Source organism: Dioscorea cayenensis, chromosome 18 (assembly GCF_009730915.1).
Source record: "Dioscorea cayenensis subsp. rotundata cultivar TDr96_F1 chromosome 18, TDr96_F1_v2_PseudoChromosome.rev07_lg8_w22 25.fasta, whole genome shotgun sequence".
Lineage (NCBI taxonomy): Eukaryota > Viridiplantae > Streptophyta > Magnoliopsida > Dioscoreales > Dioscoreaceae > Dioscorea > Dioscorea cayenensis.
Genome location: NC_052488.1, coordinates 16,145,777 through 16,164,760, shown reverse-complemented (window position 1 = coordinate 16,164,760; position 18,984 = coordinate 16,145,777). Strand labels below are relative to the sequence as shown.

General features: G+C 39.0%; 1 protein-coding gene across 1 annotated transcript; it reads right to left on the bottom strand.

Moving 5' to 3' along the window:
• Positions 1-15,760: 15,760 nt before the first annotated feature.
• Positions 15,761-18,984, bottom strand: LOC120282483 (1-aminocyclopropane-1-carboxylate oxidase homolog 3-like). Its single transcript, XM_039289308.1, has 2 exons — positions 18,135-18,984; positions 15,761-16,096 (listed from the first exon to the last, which is right to left on the bottom strand). Exons 1-2 carry the CDS (start codon positions 18,957-18,959, stop codon positions 15,842-15,844), a joined length of 1,080 nt encoding a protein of 359 aa, XP_039145242.1. The 5' UTR covers positions 18,960-18,984; the 3' UTR covers positions 15,761-15,841.

Here is an 18,984-nt window from a genome sequence, read left to right as displayed (position 1 = left end):
GTTTATATGGAAAAGTTTCATTTCCGCTATATAAATATTTGAATCATCTTCGAAATGAGATATTTGTCCTGAATGGGGACATGTGAGTTGTTTTGGATATGAATAACCAGGATATTATTGTGACATGTGGTGTCATTTATGTTCCATGTTTATGATGTGGGCTTCGGCCTTTTTTATATTATCATTGATGGTGATGGGGTTGTAAACCACCTGCTGCAATAGGGGGTCCTTACGGGACAACCTTTAGAGGTGGTGTGGAGGACCTGGTTTGATTATCCTCTTCAGGTGGTGTGGAGAAACTTGATTGGATGATACATCGGGATTTCGAAGTTACCATACAGAACTGATGGGTCAATGTCAAGGACGTGATAACCTTGACAGCTCTGAACTTAGCCGCAGCCATGGCTATTATTTGGAGGGTTTTCTAGATCGTAATTTGATTCATCAAGATGCAAGTTTGATGTTGAGAAATTATGTAACTTTGTGGAACTGTACTTGCATTGATCCCTCGTATGCATTTGAAAGGAAAAAAATGAGTTTTATGACGAGTTTTATGGTTTGTTTTAAAATTCGTATTATGCCAAATTGGGTATTTGTGAAAGTTGGAAACTTGATTTGATCAAATTGATGTTTACACTCATTATGGGGTTTATGTGCATGCTTTTGTTTTACTCATAATGAAAGCTTTGATGTTTTGATTATACTTGTGAAAACATTTGTTTTTGGGTGTTTTGAATTTAGTGGTATCGTACCCTGCAGTTATATGTGTTATAAATGTTGGAATGTTTTATTATCATTTGTATTCTTGCAAAATCTTAGCTATTAAAAATTATTGACTGGTTTATGCTATTCTTTTGAAAATGTGCTGACACACTCACTGAGTGACTTAGGTTACTCACCCCCTTTCTGTCATTTCCAAGTTTTATTAGTCAGTAGCGTTGTAGCGAGGCGAAGTGCTTATTAAATCCCTGGTCTTTTATTGAGATCTTGAGTCTTGTTGTAAGTTGGTTGTATAAGAAAAGTGGATCCACTAGTGTCCTAAATTGTGTATTTGTGATTTGTTGGTCTTTTGCAACTTCATCGATTTTCTAAGTGAAACTCTAGCTTCCATGTGCTCTACATGAGTTATTGTTCAGCTTATGTTTGTGTGCAGGAGTTGTCAGCCTTATGGTAACTCGAGGGTTGAGTGGTGAGTGTATCCCTCCTCGGGTTCTCACAACGGTTGTTGGTCCTGGGACCCGCGGGTTGAGGCGTGACACTTGGTGTCAACTATTCTCTATCATAGATTCCACTTACAGAGAGTTGAAGTTAGAGTTCCTCATGACTTTTGAGCTTGAGTGGGGAATGATCAGCTTCCACAGGGCTGATACTATTTAGTTTCAAGTGTTCAGCACCATGTACTGTATGAGCCTGATGGAGTTTTTTGTTCATCTAGGACTCTACGATGAGGTATTCACCGAATACTATAGTACGATGCCCTTTTAATTAAGCGCCCAACAGGGAAGTCCTTGGACTCCTGTTGGCGCCGTTTAAGCACCACTAGTAGCTATGATCCTCGCCAAGCGAAGGCCACTAATCTTTATTCCCCAGTCCTTAGGTATATCCATCATCTGTTGAGTCATTCTTTGATAGGGTGGGGGGATAGCACTAGAGTGATGAGCCGGAGGGATTTCGCCTATCTGCTCAGCATGGTCGATGGGTTCTATATTTCACTTAGGACATGAGGTTGCCCTTATATTTCATCATCAGATGGCTGATCTTAGAATGGAAGTTATATTCGTTGGTCCTTACATCACCTGGCTAATTCGGGGTATGGGCCTTCATGAGGGGATCAGTAGTATGAGGATCAACAGCTGCAGCGCCCCAATCACCCTCAGCAACACACGGGACCCGGTTCCCTGTTATTGGTGGCCCCGCATTCCCTACTAAGGTAGCCTCTCCTTCTTCCCCTCCAGCTCTTCGCTCCCCATTGACACCACTGACTCGACCCTCCACCAGCAACGCCACACCATCGATGAGTTTACCACTCTACTGGTGTTAGTTGAGCAGGAGTGCAATGAGGATTATTGCTCATCTCGGTATCTAGTTGTCTCCTCCACCATCTTTTCCAGCCCCCACACCATACCATATGGGGGTCAACACTACTGATCTTGAGCCAAAGAGATCTGCGTTCTCTGACTTTGAGGGTGGAGATGATTCAGGGAGCGAGGAGAATCACTACCTAGAGATGAGCCCGCTACTGCCACTCATGATTCTGATTCTGATGACCTTGACGCTACTAAGTCAGAGTCCTACTGAGCCTTCACTTTGTCTTTTTCATTTCAATACTTTATTTCAGTTTGTGGACTTTGTATTTCCTTTTAGAGTTGTACTTGTAGCACAGTTAGCAAAGGGAGTCTCCTTCTAAACCGTTTATTTTACTATTTTCTGTATTTCATTTCAGCACTTTATTTTATTTTCTCTTATTTGTGTTTAAGCTTTACATTGTATTCTTCTTGCTTTACAAGATGTATGCTATCTTTGGAATGATTGTGTAGTTCAAGTTGAGAGTGGTATCATCACTCTCCGTGTCCAGGGAAGCCCTTATAACTCTCCTCAATTTTCTTAATTGTCTTCTTTTCTTTTTATTTTTCCTTGCATTGTTTACATTGAGGACAATGTAATGTTCAAGTGTGGGGGAGGGTTATCTTTGTATTTATTGTGATGAATGTATGACTTAGGATGATCTATGACATGTTGTTAGGGATTCTTGAGACTAAGGGTGACATTAGAGCTAATGTATTTTGTTGTTTTAATTTCTAGTTCATCTATGCCCTGGAAACCGCTTCAATTCACTTTTTACCCTAGTTATGGGTATACTTGTATCGTAGGAGGGATTTTAGCTTGTGGACCAAATCTCTCTATTTTGAAAAAGAGTAAAAGTGTATCTGATAGTCGGATTCGATTGAATGCCCTACCAATGTTTTGTAAATGGTGTGTACAGAAAGATGGTAGAAAGAGCTATCTCCTTATGAAGGATGAAAGCTACCCTTGAGATGTCAGATTTTGGGCATCACCTATGTTCACTTGAGAACGTACCCTGGGAAAGGGCTACCTCTAGGGTGTATGAAGCTACTACCTATTTAGTTTTGTGGAAATAAGATCCGTTGAGCTATTTTTTCCCCCTAAGGAACATGGGCACATTTCTATGGTAAACTCACACACGCACGGGGAGTATGGAGTATGGGTGAATTTGTTTCTTTTAAAATCATTTGATTATATACTAGTCTCTAGGGTCCCCTCGTTGTCTGTTGACACATCTCTTGCATGCGTGTGCCTCAAGTACGCGAGTGTCGAAGTAATAAAGTACCCAATGAGTCAGTAGTTGAATCCACAAGGAACGAAAGTATTAGTAATAACTACTTCTAAGTTATCTAGTCAGAATCAAGAATATGGTGAAATGAACTCAATCAGAAGAATATGAATGTCACAAGCAAGCAAAAAAGAGTAGAAATGAGGGAAGTCTTAATAAATGAAGATGGGGTATCTGAGCAATGCTCCTCCTAGGATCTAACTTTAAGCACAAGATTTACCAAGTGTTTCTAAACCGAGTCAATCAAGTCAAAGAAATCCAATAATAATCAATCCCTGCCTCCAGACCACGGATACTAGTCCCCTACGAGGCCCCAGTGGAGAAATTGCTCAATCTCAACACCTCACACCACATATGACCGCAATAGACTCTAGGGAATCCTAAGAGTACATTCGATTCCTAAGGATATACCTAACCTTTCTTCTAAGTGAAAGATCCCTAACCCCCTATCAGGTCCCATCGGAGAAATCTCTCAATCTCATGCCTTACACTAAATATAGTTGCATAAAGCCCAGGGAATGCGGAGATAGAATGTACTAATCAGAAGGGAAAGGGGACACTCCACTATCCCATGACTCACCCTCTCAACCCTCTTCAATCTTGAAATTCTAATCCTAATAGAGACCTCTCTTCACCAAGGCAAACAAATCATTCATACCAATCAACTATAAGATCAACAAGGCAACCATATAATAAGAAAACACAAAGTAAATCAATACAAGAATAAGATCCTAGGGTTCATATACCCAAATACATACTAGAGTTTAGCCCTCCATAGCGAAAATTACAAAACAATTAATGCAATAAAAATCAATGAAAATCATGGACTAAAACCCCCTTGAATTCGTGAAGATGGCCTTGATGGATCGCTCAATGTCTTGAAGGATTCCTCTCTAAAGCTAGGTCACCGATGGCTCCCTTGATGCTATGACAAAGAAAGAATCTATTAAAGTTGGTAAAGAATGCCACCCAAATTGGCCAAAGACCTCCTCTCCAAACCCTAGCCGCTTTGCCTCTCAAATACTGTGAAAAAGTCCCCAAAGAATAGGGCAAAATGGCTATTTATAATAACCAGCATGTGCCTTGATAAGTGTTCATGTTTTAGTAATATGAAGTATTCTTTTCTTATAATGAGCATTGCTTTTCTCAGATTTTATCGCTTATACATCTGTATTTGTGTTACTTTTGTGCATATAGGGTTGTGGAGATGAGTATAGAAGAAAGAAGTCAAAGTAGGTCGTGGAGGCACTTTGTTGATAAAATCTTAGAGTGAACAAACGCGAAGACACAAGTTGTGATCTAAGACACTGGAGTGTGTGCCAACCTCCATTATTATCAAGCTAATACATGTTTTGGAGGGCACAAAGGCAGTCAGTCATATTCGCGTGTTCCAACTTGTGCAAAGCTAGCAAGATCGTTGTCAAATATGATTGTTATTGAAGAAGCAACGCAATCTATCGCATGAATGTGTTCCCATTCATGTGGCCTCGATAAAGAGTGTGGATTCGGGAGTATTTTGGCGGAGTAATGTAGCAGTTTATTGTAGTAAAGTACTGTAGCAAATTAGTATAGTAGTTACTGTTCACAGGAGTAGAAAACTGAATTTCCAGAAATTCACACGGTTGTGTTCAAGTTCCACACGCCCATGTGGATGCCCGATTCCAGCCTATTTAAAGCCGCGATTTCAGCCGATTTAGGATCCCTCTTTCCATCCTTTCTTCATCTTTTCCCTATCTTTGGAGGCGCCCGCGGCTAGGGTTTAGGGAGGCTTTGGAAAGATTTTTTGGAGTGGTTCTACGGCCTTCAATACCACGTTTCTTTGGAATAGAGTTATTAGGGAAGCTTTCGTCGGCATCAATTCAGCGAAGTGTGCCCTAGGCTTGATGAGGAAACCTTTGAAAAAGATGAGGCTACTCCATAAGACCATCGATACGAACACCAAGGGGGTTTTATTCATGTTTTGCATATCTTTACTTTTGATTTCATTATTGATTGTATTGTGCTACATCGAGAGCTAAACCCCTAGAGGGTACTTGGACTTGTAAACCCTAGGATGTTATTGTTTCATTGACCTTTTATTATGCTTTCTTTAATTGATGTCTTTAATTGAGTTCCAATCTTGAATGCTTGTTGAATTGATTTTCCCTTAGAGTGACACTAGGGTTGAGAATCCATCTTGGTAACCTTTGTGGATGAGTGACACACCATGAGGGTTAGACAATGCTAGATTGGAGAGGGTTGAGAGGGTGAGTCGAGAGATAGCAGAATGTCCCCTTTCCCCTCCGGTGTGATTTATCCTATCTCCACGTTCTAAAGGTTCTTTACTGTCACAATAGAGTCAAGTGCTAAGAGACAAACTCCGCTGGGGCATAGTTGCGCGAGCAACAAAGTGAAGCGTTGAAGTAATCCTTAGTATCTGGGGCTTAATTGTGACTATGGGTTTTTCGCTTGGACGAAAAGTTTAGATCTATATTAGGGAATAGGTTTATCACTTGGAGTCCTTAGATGCAACGTTGCACAGTGTGAGGTGTTGAGACTGAGTGATTTCTCTACCGGGACATAGTATAGAGTTAGTCACGGTTGACCGTAGGTTTGAGACCGTGTAATTTAGGATTGGTCTTGTACTTTAAACAATTGTCCTAGGGTGAGCAATGTCCGGGTGCCCCACTTACTGTCGATTGCCTCTCCTATCTTTTATTTGTGCCTCCTCCCTTTTTTCTTATTTCTATTTGCATTAATTTTTTTCACTTCACCAACGATTCATCTTCGTTTTAGTTAAATAACAATCTTTGTATTTCTAATCACTATTCCCTACGGATATGACTACCCACTCATCGAGGTATTATTACTTCGACAAACCCATGCACTTGAGGTCAACACCCCAAAGGGGTGTTGTCATGCCTATCACGTGTCTTGACCAGCCCTGGTGGGCTATAGATTCCTCTACCCACTCAGGTGGAATTTTGACCCGGTCTGGTGAACAATATTTTTGCTACAGTGTTCTTAAAAAACAAGGCTCCAACATTCTTCTCTTGAGGTCACATGGATGGGCACCAGTCTACGTGGTAGGCTATGAGGCTTCTCATCCTCTAATCATTATTGTGAAGGTTCTTGAAGTCTTCACATAAGTAAAGACATGGAAATGTGGCTGCCTTTGTGCCTTTCCAACTCACAATTTAACTTGAATTCTCCTTGGAAGTTGGCACACACCCATGTATATGAGCTCCACTTGTGTCTTGATCCTTATATTGCACAAAAGCTCCAAAATATGACTTCATAGCCTATCTTTGCTTTCTTTTCTTCTCTCAAGGCCTTCACAACCCTATTTGCACAAAAGAACACCAAATACAATTTATAAGACATAAAACATGATAAAAGTGATGCTCAATGCATGTAAAATATACAAAGAAATATGTTCAGTCAAGCACTTATCATCTGTGAATTCCCTATCTTTGATTAGATCAGAGGTCATCAACTCATCTTCAATTCTTGTGAGCCGAGTGTTTTGCTTGAGGACAATAAAGGTATAAGTGTGGGGGATTTGATGAGTACATTTTATGTAGAATTTTTATATATCCTTTTGAATGAATTAGTTATCTTTTTAGTATGTTTTTTTTATAAACTGATGCTAGTTAAGGTATTTTTGTTAAATGCTGCAGATAATCAGGCTTTGGATAAAAAAAAATGAATAGTTGAATTAGGGTGCAAATTGGTGTTGGAATGCACTTTTAAGGACAAGCACAATCAAGAAGAACGCACGTGCTTTAGACCATGCTATTTTCATGACTAAGAGAATTCCAGTCTAGTGGCCTAAGCACAACTGTGCTCAGAAGCATAGTTGATAAATGCATAAATGTGTGTATTTTATACGTATATATTTTTACTATTCATGTACTAATTGATGAATCATTGTCATTTTTATGGTTTAATGGGTTTTATTCGTGTTACAAGCTTCAAAGAAGCCCAGGTGAGCTCGACGATGCAATTGAGGATGAAATCAACACTGAAAATGATATTTTAGAGCTCGTTACAGTAGCATGCATTGTAGCGCGAAGGAGTAAAGAAACGGAAAAGTCTCGAGTTTTGTTGATAGGCAATCTGATGGCCATGAAGACACCCACAAACTGGCTGAAGAATGTACAGTTACCGTAGTAGTTACACTAGCATTTTACTGTAGCACTTTATGGAAATTTCGGCAGAAATCCCGAGGCTCTTACAGGCTTCTTCACGCCCGTGAACAAGACCGTGAAGCCAGCCCAAGAAAGGTTTTAAAAGAGGTTTTTAGGAATTTCTTTGGGGTATTCATCATATCCTACCTTTAAGCTCTCAACTCCACCTCTAGATCCGGGGTAAAGGAAACTGAAAGAAGACATATTTGCAATGGAAATCGAAAGGAGAAGCAAGACTTGGCAAGATCTCTGCTCATCTCCTTGTGTAGAGGCTTATAGAGGATAAGGAAGCCACCTCTTTGGTGCCATTATTGGAAACTTTCCATAGCTTGTTACTTCGCATTCACCACTTGAGGGAATTTTATGTTGCTTTATTTGGTTGTTTTTATTTTTTGGAGCATGTATTTTGTTAGCATGAACAACTAAACCCCAAGGTTACCGAATGGTAGTGAAACTTGAGGTGAATTTGCTTGTTGAAAGTTTAGTTTACTTTGAATGCATGTAATTAGATTATGTGATTCAAGCTTTATGTTCTTTGATGTGCTGGATTGCATGAAAACTCTAAGGTTTGACTCCTAGGTTGTACTTGGATGCACGGAATGCGCCCTTATATTAGACTCACTTAGCTTGAAAGAGATCCATGTACGAATACACCGAGGGATTCAGTTATTTTTTACCCCTCCAACCATTAAGGATGAACCTAGATGTGTGTTTGACCCTAATTAGAGAATTCCCGACCTCCATTACAATCATAGGTGGATTTGTGGTGCGTGTGCAATCCCGCAAGTATACGGGTCGTCAAGTAATACCTCTCGAGCGAGCATGAGAGGGTCATATTCCCAGGTCCCGAGAAGCTACTCTTACTTCCTCTTTATGTGTTGTTTAACCTACAACTTCGAGTGGTGCAATGAGATTACAAAGTAACAAATAAACTCTACTAAAATGTCTACGGCGAAGGCAAATTACGGGTGATAATCAAGGAGTGAAAGTGGTCACGGATGAGGATCACCTTGGGGCTACTAAAATGCGAAGGATGCTACAATTATCATGCAAATTGTAGTTTGGACCGAGAAAATCCTAAGTTAGGGCAACCTGATGGTCATGGTGATTAACCCCTAATGCGGTACGAGTATTGATACAAAATCTTCCAACCAATTCCTCCTACGATTGCAATGAGGGTAATGGATTTCTCAGTTTTGGGTCGAAACACAAGCTAGGAACAACCATAGAGTTGGAAGGTACAAAATACCAGGTGGTTACGGCATATTAATACATGCATCCCTTCCAAGGGTGGTGTGTCTAATACAAAGGCGACAGTCACGCAACTTCGTATAACCTATAAATTGATACACAGAGTTCTCATCCATACCAATACCATAAAGTACACGAAGCATGGTTCACAAACACACCAAATGAAATAAAACAAGTCATAGCATCTAATCTACACAAATTCGCCACCAAGGTTCACCTACATCCGTTGACCTTGGGGGTTTAGTTGTCCATACTAGTAAAATATATAATCAAGTCCATGAAAACAACTAAATAAAGCATGACAAACTCCCCCAAGAGTCAGAGAGCGAATGACACTTGGAATCCCTTGTAGAAAAGCTTCCAAAGACGACACTCAAGGGGTGGCTTCCCTTGTGTCTTCAATCTCCTCTAAACGTGGTTCTAGGAGTGGATCTTGCCGAATCTCGCTCTCCCCATCGATTTCCACCTCGGAGATGCTCTCTCTTGCCCTTTTCTAGCTCGGATCAAGGAAGGTGGTGATAAGCCATAAGCATAGACATCTTCTCTTCTCAAATGATGCCCTAAAAGTCCCTTAAAAGAAAACCAACTCTGGGTGGCTTGCGGTCTAGTTCACGGTCAGCAAACGGGCCGTGAAGATCCTTAGAATTCTACAAAATTCTAGTAAGTTGCTACAGTGACACTGCTATAGTAAATTGCTAAATTATTGCTTCCTCAGTCGGCTTGTGGTTGTCTTCATGGTCGCAAGGTTGCCCGTGAGGAACTCCAAACTTAGTGTTTTTCTTCAATTCTTCATGCTACAGGCTGCTATACTGTTGCTACAGTGCCAGGCTCTGAAATGCCGTTTTTGGTGTCTATTTCTTCTTGAATCGCGTTGTCAAGCTCACTTAGGCTTCTTTTATGCTTGTAACATGAAATAAACCAATTAAACCATTAAAGGGCATCGATTCATCGATAAACATACAAATAGTGCATGACAAATACATATAAAATACATATATTTAGGCATTTATCAATTTGATGAGAAGAAATTTTGAACCAATACTAGTATGGGATTAGGGGTAATCACCGAGGGTTTCGGGATTACTTACTTTAGGAACCACTCCCTTGTAAACTTAGCATTCTTCGAGCATTAGTAGCTCCGTGGGGATCCGTATCCATGACCATCTTTTTTCCTAGATTCCTACTCTTTCATCCCGATATGTTTGCATTCTTCTCAGGAAGCTTTTATTTACTTTCATTAGTTTAGAACACTTGCACTCCGTTTTGTAGGATAAACAACAAGTAAAGGGGAAGTAAGGGTATTACTTGATGACCCGAGCACTGGTGATTGTTCACATCAACAGTCAACATGCACGGGTGTGCGTAAGCCTGTATACTTCACTAGGATCTGCACAAACCAGAGAGCACGGTTTCACTGCCCCTAGTAACAGTGTGCCAAGGAAGCACAGTCAGCAAGCACGGACGTGCTTGAGCCTATGCACTTTTCTAGGACTTTTATAAAGCAGAGAGCATGGTTCAACTACTCCTTGCACCAGCGTGCTCTCGAAGCACGACCAATAAGCACGGGCCTGCTCAAGCCTGTGCGCTTTTCAGAAATCACGCCGAGACTATCTTCAAGACACCTAGAGGAAAGCATGGCCATGAGCACGACCGTGCTCACATCGGGAAATGTATTTTTAATCCATAAAGTTATATTTTGGGAAAGTCTTCTCTCTTCTCTTAGGAGGAGCGGATTAGGGCAGAGCTCACCATCATTCAGGATGGGATCTGGTGGAGATATTATCGTGGGATTGTAGGAATGCTGGCAAGATCATCATAGAGCACTCTCTGACAATGATTGTTAAGTAAGAAGGGAGTCATTTGGATAACATCACTTTCTCTTATTGCTTTTCTTTGATGCATTGTAGAACCATGAGGGGCTACCCATCATCGGTGCCCCGCATTATGAACCTTGACCTTTGATGTATTGAACTCACTTGCTTTGATTATTGAGTTTCCTTGTGATCTTCCTTTTGTTTATATTATTTGTTCATCTTTGTATTGATTGGCTTGATGTTTGTATGTTGCAAAACTCAATGTGGGGATAGTCATTATTTGCGTGGGCATTGATATGGCATGCATTGTCCTCCGTAGTTACAAATACAGTCAAGAAGCAAGTTAACCTTTGTTACATATCTCTTGTCTAGAGGATCATTTGTTGTTCTATCTAGGTAGCACACATTAGGAAAGGGGTTGAGTCTACTTCGAGCCTTGAGTGAGTACGTACGTTATCAAACCCTCTATAGGCGGTCGCCACGGTCCAAGGAGATGTACATGTAATAGTTTCCTAGTCAATACATCCATCAAGGGGATTAGTTTGAGAAACTGTCCTTCCACTAATATCTTTTCCACCCAACCTTGTCTCTCTTTCTTTCTCTTTCTGCATTTCTTTATTTTTTCTATGTTAGTTTTCAACCATTCTCTTGAATTGGCTAGATATTAGAAAATGAACAAGTATCGAGAGGTATTGACACACCTTTTGCGTGTGTCCGCAAATGCAAGGGTCGTTCAACTAATAAAGTGCACCCATTGGTTAGGGTAGTTAAATCCATAGGGAATGGATGTATTAGTAATAGCTAATTTTTAGTTATCCAGTCGATTGAACAAGAATATGATAAAATTAACTAAATCACGGAATGATGAATGTCACAAGCAAGTAAGCAAGAGTAAAAAAAAAAGGGAACTCTCAATCAATGAAAATGAGGCATTCGGACGATGCTCCCCCTAAGATTCAACATTAAGCACAAGATTCGCCAAGTGTTCCTAAACCGAGCTAATTATGTTGTGGAAATCCAAAGATAATCGGTCCCTACCTCTAGAACACCGATACTAGTCCCCTACGTGGTCCCAGTGGAGAAATCTCTCAGTCTCAACACCTCACATGGCATGTGGTTACTTAGAGCTTACAGAATACATAGATAGAATACACCAATTACAGGGTAAAGGAGACACTCCAGTATCTCTTGACTCACCTTCTCAACCCTCTTTAATCTTGAGGTTCTAAGCTTAATGGAGACCTCTCTCTTATCAAGGTGAACGAATCATGCAACCTAAATCAATCAACATACCAATCAAGCAAGAAAGCAATAAGAAAACAAGATTGAAAGTCAATTAAACTCAAATTAAAAGATAACACAAGGCAAATGATACAAGATTAGAATCCTAAGGTTCACATGCCCAAATACCCACAAGGGTTTAGCTCTTCATGGAGAAAATTACAAAACAAATAATAGAAGAGTAAAAATCTATAAATGCTATGGAAATAAACCCCTTTGAATTCATGATGATGGCCTTGATGGGTAGTTTCAACATCTTTATGGATTCCTCTCCTAAGCTAAGGTTGCCGATGGATTACTTGATGCTATGACGAAGGAGAAATAGATCAAAATTGGTTAAGAAACATCCCCAAAGCTACAAAGACTTCTTCTCCAGACCCTAGGAGCCTTGCCTATTAAAAGCTGTCAAAAAATCTCCAAAGAATAGGGCAAAATAGCCTTTTAAAATCAATAACACATGCCTGTCACATTCCTCCACAAGGCGGCATGGGCCGCCACACGCCCGGGTGAAATTCTCCTTCTCTTGAGGCCACACGGACAAGCACATGCCCGTGTGGTAGGTCATGAGGCTTCTTGTCGAATAAGTATCATTGAGAAGGCTCTTGAAGTCTTCACACAAGTCGGGACATGGGAATTTGGCTATCTTTGTGCCCTTCCAATTCACAATCTAACTTAAATTCTTTGGGAAGTTGGCACACACCCCCATATGTAAGAACTCCGCTTATATCTTGATCCTTGTGTTGCACAAAAAAATCCTAAATTGTGCCTTCAGGGCCTATCTTTGCTTTCTTTTCTCTCTAAAAGCCTTCACAACCCTATTTTCACAAAGGAACACCAAATACAATTTATGAGACATAAAATATGATAAAAGATGATGCTCCATACATGTAAAACATATAAGAAAATATGTTTACTCAAACACTTATCAGCTATTCTAGTCCCTGTGGATTTGACTACCTGATCCTTTTGGATACACTTTACTACTTGTACGACCTGTGCACTTGTGGTTGCGCAAGGGACGTATCAAGGAGTGTCAAAGGCCATTGATGTGTGCTTTCCCGCAAGTGTACGGGATCGCCAAACAATAACTTGTGTGAAGACAAGAGGATCGTATTCCTTGGAGTGAAGGATCTAATATTACTCTTTCGTTGCCTACTATCTAGCCCAACATCTTAAGTAAGAAGATTTAGTCTACTAGAAGCAAGAAAATAAAAAAGAGATTTCCACACAAATTGAATATTTAAGCAAAGGATTACAAGAACAACAATTAAATGCAAAGGCCTATGGATATGGATCCCTTTGAGGGGTCATCATGGTAAGGATGAAGAACAAAAGATATATGGGTGATTTGGACCGAGGGATTTCTAGATTAGATTAACCCCAATTTCTCGGCAATTGAACCCTAATCCTATATGAATGTTGATCGGAATCTCTTCCAAATCAACAACCCTACGATTGCATTAAGAACATGGAAATCCCAAATAAGGGCACACTCAACCTTAGTTGCCCTTAAAGATTGGAGGGCTATTGACATCCAATCGCTCGGCATGTCGATACAAGCAACCCTTTTTAATCCATTCAAGATCTAATACACGTGAGTAAGTCACATCGACGTGTACAACTCATAAAAGAATTACAGATCTCTCCATAAGTAATTCTTAGCATGAAACACAATGGATTAAATCACAAATCAACCCAAGTAATATAATTAATTATCAATTATCAAAAAAACATCATGACCCCCCAAGGTTCACTGACATCCAGTGGCCTTTGGGGTCTAGTTTGCCATCAAACAAATGCAAACAAGAATGTAAATCAAAACATAATAGAAGTTCATAGATGACACTCCCTAGGTGAAATGATGAAGAAAGAGGTGGAGATCAGGCTGAATGATGCTTCCCCTAGCCGAAAGCCGCTTCCCGGTCCTAAGATTCCTTCTTTCCTTGGTGGTGGATACCCCCTTTGAGTAATGATGCCTTGAAGCACCTAGAGCCCTTGAACTTCGCCTTCCAAGATTTCTTCATTTCTTGATTCTTCTTCCCTTCCAAATGGTGGCAAAATGCTCCCTTTTTAGCCCTAGATAGTTGGTTTTATACCCCCGGGTCATAAGAGCCATATGGGGGATCGTATGGAGACCGTACGAAGCCCAAAACATTGAGAATTCACAGCATACCATGGTCCATACGGGCTATATGCGGATCGTATGGAGGCCGTATAACTTTGGTCAAACTCTTTGCCTCGAGAAATCTCTAGGTGCTACAATAGCTGCTCTGGTAGAATTGCTACAGTAATCCTGCTATAGGCTGGTTATCTCCTTTTTCACGTTAATCGTGTCTTTGTGTTCTCCGTGGCTTCTCTGTGCCCTACAAAGCAAATAATACATGATTAAGCATAAAACAGGCACCAAATCTTACCAAAATACATGCTAAGTATATAAAATATGGATAATATAAAGTATAAATTTACATATATATCAACCATCAACTAAGGGGAGATTAAAGCTTCCATCGAGATCCAGAAGAAAGTGTTTGATGAATCAACCTTCTCCACCCATTGCAACCATTGAGAGGAGCTTGAGGAAGTTTTCATTATGATTTTCTTCTTGTCTTTAATCTTGGATTTGTATTTTGTTATTACTGGAAATGAGAGGCTAAACCATTAGTGCCTCATGCCATGAATCTCAAGACTTATTTTATTTGATTTTCTTGTTTTTATATATTGATTATGAGTATTTTGTAAATTTTCTATGTTGCTTCATGCTTTCAATTTACATTATGAGAAAACCTTAATTACATATCAGATTGGCATGATGACAATTGGGAAATCCATCATATCAGCTGACGCATAGAAGATAAGGGTTGAGTGCATGCTTAGAGCTAGGGTGTCTAGTGTTGAGGTCCTCGAAGGTTGAGTGCACGCCTAGAGATAGGGTGTATAATGTAAACCTCCTTGGAGGTTGAATGCACTCCTAGAATTAGGGTATATAGTATTGAATTCTCTGGATTTGTAATCCCAATAGAGTGATTCACAAAGGATCATGCAATCATAGGGTAATGCATCATTACCATATGAAATTAGGATTGATTGCCTGAAGAAAATGGATCAAAATCTCCAAGGGTCCAAGAGTGCTTTCTCAATAGCCAATATAGGAAGTCTTTGCAAGTGTTTTGAAAGGAGTGAGCTTGGGGCATTGCTTCATCCCTTGATTTTACCCCAAGTTGTCATTGTTCTCCACCTTGGTTTTAGATTTTCGTTATTATGGTTAGCAACATTAATCTCTTTTCATAGGTTAGATAATAGAAGGTGTAGAAGTATCAGTGGAGTTGGTCCCTATGGATTCGACTATCCGATCTTCGGGTATATTATATTACTTTTTACGACCCATGCACTTACTGAGTATATACAAAGGGTGTATCAACATTCCATATCAACACTTTTTCTAGTGGGGCTAATGTCGCTACACTATGGGTTCCTTCTATAAAATTTAATTCTCTTCTTTTCTAGTTCATTTTTCTAGGGATCAATAAAAAGAAGACTCTTCTTTTACACATGTTAGGGTTTCGGAGGGCATGGAGAGGAACTAAGTGGTATATCCATTATTAGACACCTAATTGAAGACAAATAGAATACTTAATATGAGTGATATTTTATAAAACTAATTAGAGTTAGCCATTGTTAAATAAATCCAATATAGGATATCTATATAATCATGTAGTTCAGAATAATATTCAGCTGAGAAAATAACTTTTATCAAAGTCATATTTTATCTTTTATATAAAAATTCAAGCAAAACTCAAGCTTTTCAATTTTTCACCGTGGAATTAGTAGATTGAAATTAAGTTTGCATTTATATCAATAAATTATATATTGTGGAAATTCTTAGACATGAATTATTAAAATTTATATTTAATGTTTTACAAAAGAAAATAGCTGTAAATATAGAAAGTTCAATAGCAGCTCAACATTTATTATTTTCAGGGTAGCCTAAAATGTTGAAGAAATTTACTCCCTAACTCTTTACTTTGAAATGTCCTTATGAACTCTGAAATCTTGATATAACGGTACTGAGCTCGCTTTTCAATTGATATTAGCTCTGGCAAAGGACCATATAGATCTAACTCTCCTTTTTTTCCAGGGTTGAAAAAGACAGCAATCGATATTCTTGGTTCTTCATTAGAGTTAGCTATCACCCGATGTTGCACACTCTCATATTCACCATTGGAAATTATCTGATAATGAAGAACAATAAGAAAAAAAAATAAACATTTTTTCATGTAGCATGTACCTTCAAAGCATATCAATGGATTAATATTGAGGAAAGAAAATATGATATAACATATCAGAAATTTGACAGGAATAGTTTGAAGCCATCATATTAAAAAGATGAAATCAAAGTCATCATCTTATGATCTAACATGAAACACAGTCCTTCGATAAACAAAGACAGTAATAAAAACTAGATTAAGATGTAAAAATGGCTATCTTCTTCATGTTGAACATGTCGAGAGGAATAAAATACCGTATTAAATTGACATGTATAACGGATGGAAAAATCTAAAACATCAAAAAACAATTAAAAAAGAAACATTCTTATTCTTTAATCCACTTGTGTAGCATCCTTGCCTCTTTTAATTTAGCCTGTGCTGTTGAGACCTATTATTGGAACTTCGTTTCTGTCAAACAAAAACTATTATATTATTTTTTTTTAAAAAAAAACCTATAACTATTATATAAGACATCGCTTTGGGAATGGCTTAATTAAAAGCTTAGTTAGGCATAAATTTTTTTATCCTGTTAAAGCACTGAAGCGACTTGCCTTCAATTAAATGATGTGGAACTAAACCAGGCTTGTAACATTGTTCCCCTAATCAGATTCGACTTCCTCATCAGATCAAGCATGCTTAACTCAACGACACTTCACTCAAGGCACTTTATTTAGAGTTTGTCCCTCGTCAGCCCTTCACCCAGCTTTACATCACTTGCTCTTAACGAAAGCACCAATGATACACACATGGATGACCCACAATCCTAAAAAACTGATTTGATAAGGTAGGGTTATCTGTTATATATATGCCCATGGACTCCCCTCAATTAGACGACGTTGAATTAAACCAAACTTGCAATATGTTCCATATTTATTCTCACCAAATGCTTTGGAGATGCGATGGAACAAACCACTAAATTGCTATTTAAGATATACAACTTTATTAATTATCAATACTCAAATGAATAAGCTCTCGAGATGAGGACAGAAAAATTCCACCAGTCCGGGTTGAGTGGGAGAATTTAGTGTGAGAAGTCTATTTTGGAATATCAGGATCAATCAATCCTTAAGAAGAAGATAATGCAATGACTAAAGACTATAATAATTATTACACGTGCATTAATAGGGACGGTGCCAGGATTATTTTTCAAAAACTAAACAAGTCACTGTAAATTATAATGAAACTAGTAAAAAAATTGAAAAGATCTAAACAATAATTAAAAAAAAAAGCCAAATAATAAAATTGTTACTAAATATTGTTTCTAAATATATGTATATATATATATATCATTATATATACTAATTTATAAAAAATAAAGGAATTTATAAAAAAACTTCCTCCAAAAGTATAATTTGTTAAAATTATATATAAATTTATAAAAACCACTTGGAGATTTATAAATATATATATATATATTTATAAAAAAAAACTCGAAAGAATTTTTAAAAACTATATATATTAAATATAGATAATCTAAATGAGATTTGTTAAAAATCGAGGGGGACCATGGCCCAGCCTTGTCTTTGTTTCGTTGATTTAAGGAAGTCAAGTCCACGCTAAAAGACAAGATTGTACATAGCATAAAATTTGTATACAAGTATATATGAATGCAGAACAATTACTAATGAAGTCACAAACACTGACAAAAAGACAGCATGTGCATTTCTTTATTTGGAAAAGTATTTAAACTCTTGATTATTATTATTTATTTTCTTTTAATATATTATTATGACCATCTCCACAATAATATATTTGTAACTACTGTTTTTTCCCCTTACAAATAAAGAAAATTTGAACATTCAACTCCTTCACACAATAATAATCATAGTTGTGGTTAATGTCCATATTAAAAAAAAATTATATTATTGTTATACAGGTTAATGATTTCATCAAAACATCCTTATTAAGTTCATGTTGCGTCAAAAAAAATCTATTATATAATAAGGCCGAACCTATCAAACCAAATAATAATAATAATAACAAAGCAGCAAAGCATGCAAACCTGGAGGAGGTCACCAACGTTGACAACAACAGCACCATGAACAGGCTTCACGTCAACCCAAAAGTCTTGCTCATCATCCTTCCCTTTTCTCTTCACCTGAAGTCCCCCAACCTGATCTTGAAGCAGGACCGTTAAAACCGAGGGATCCGTGTGATCAACGGTCCCAAACGTCCTATCAGGCTCCGGGCAAGGAGGGTAGTAGTGACAAACCATCCTCCTCCACTCCAGACAAGTCATCTCCTCCAATCTCGTCGGGTCCACTCCAAGGCCCTCACACATCATCCTCATCACTTCCCTTGCCACCTCCTTCACCTGCTCATCCCAAGTCACCAGCTTCGCCCTGCAAACCTCCGGGATCCGGTCCAATTCCGGTCGAACAGGACAGAAACTGATCTGCAACGTGTCTCTCCAGCTCGCCGCTGTGGAACGGAATAAATCAATGTTAGAGAAGTAGCTGACCTGGGAATCACGTTCACGATTGTAGTATTGTGAACGGACGGTGGATGGGAGCTCGTGGAAGGATTTGACGGAGGTGATGGCCTTGTCGATGATGGAGAGAGGGATGCCATGGTTGACGAGCTGGAAGAAGCCCCAGTCTTGGCATGCAGAACGGATAAGGTCAACGGCGATGGGGCGGGGCAGGGAAAGATCGACAGTGGGGATGGAGACATTGCTGGTGGCTGTGGGGATTAATGAGAGGTGGATGTTGGGGTGGTGGAAGATGGCCGGAATGGAGGTGATGCCGGAGTCAAGAAGGCCTCGGACTCCGGCCTTGGTTTCCTCGAATTCTTTGAGAGCGGTGGCACGGTCGCTGGTTGTGGCCATGTTTGTCGACTCTTTCACGTTTTAG

Excerpts from the sequence above, each read along its gene's own strand:
- LOC120282483 (XM_039289308.1), bottom strand. The coding sequence starts at position 18,959 with ATGGCCACAACCAGCGACCGTGCCACCGCTCTCAAAGAATTCGAGGAA. Across the intron at positions 16,097-18,134 it reads ACGTTGGTGACCTCCTCCAG|ATAATTTCCAATGGTGAATA; the intron begins GTTTGCATGCTT and ends CTTCATTATCAG.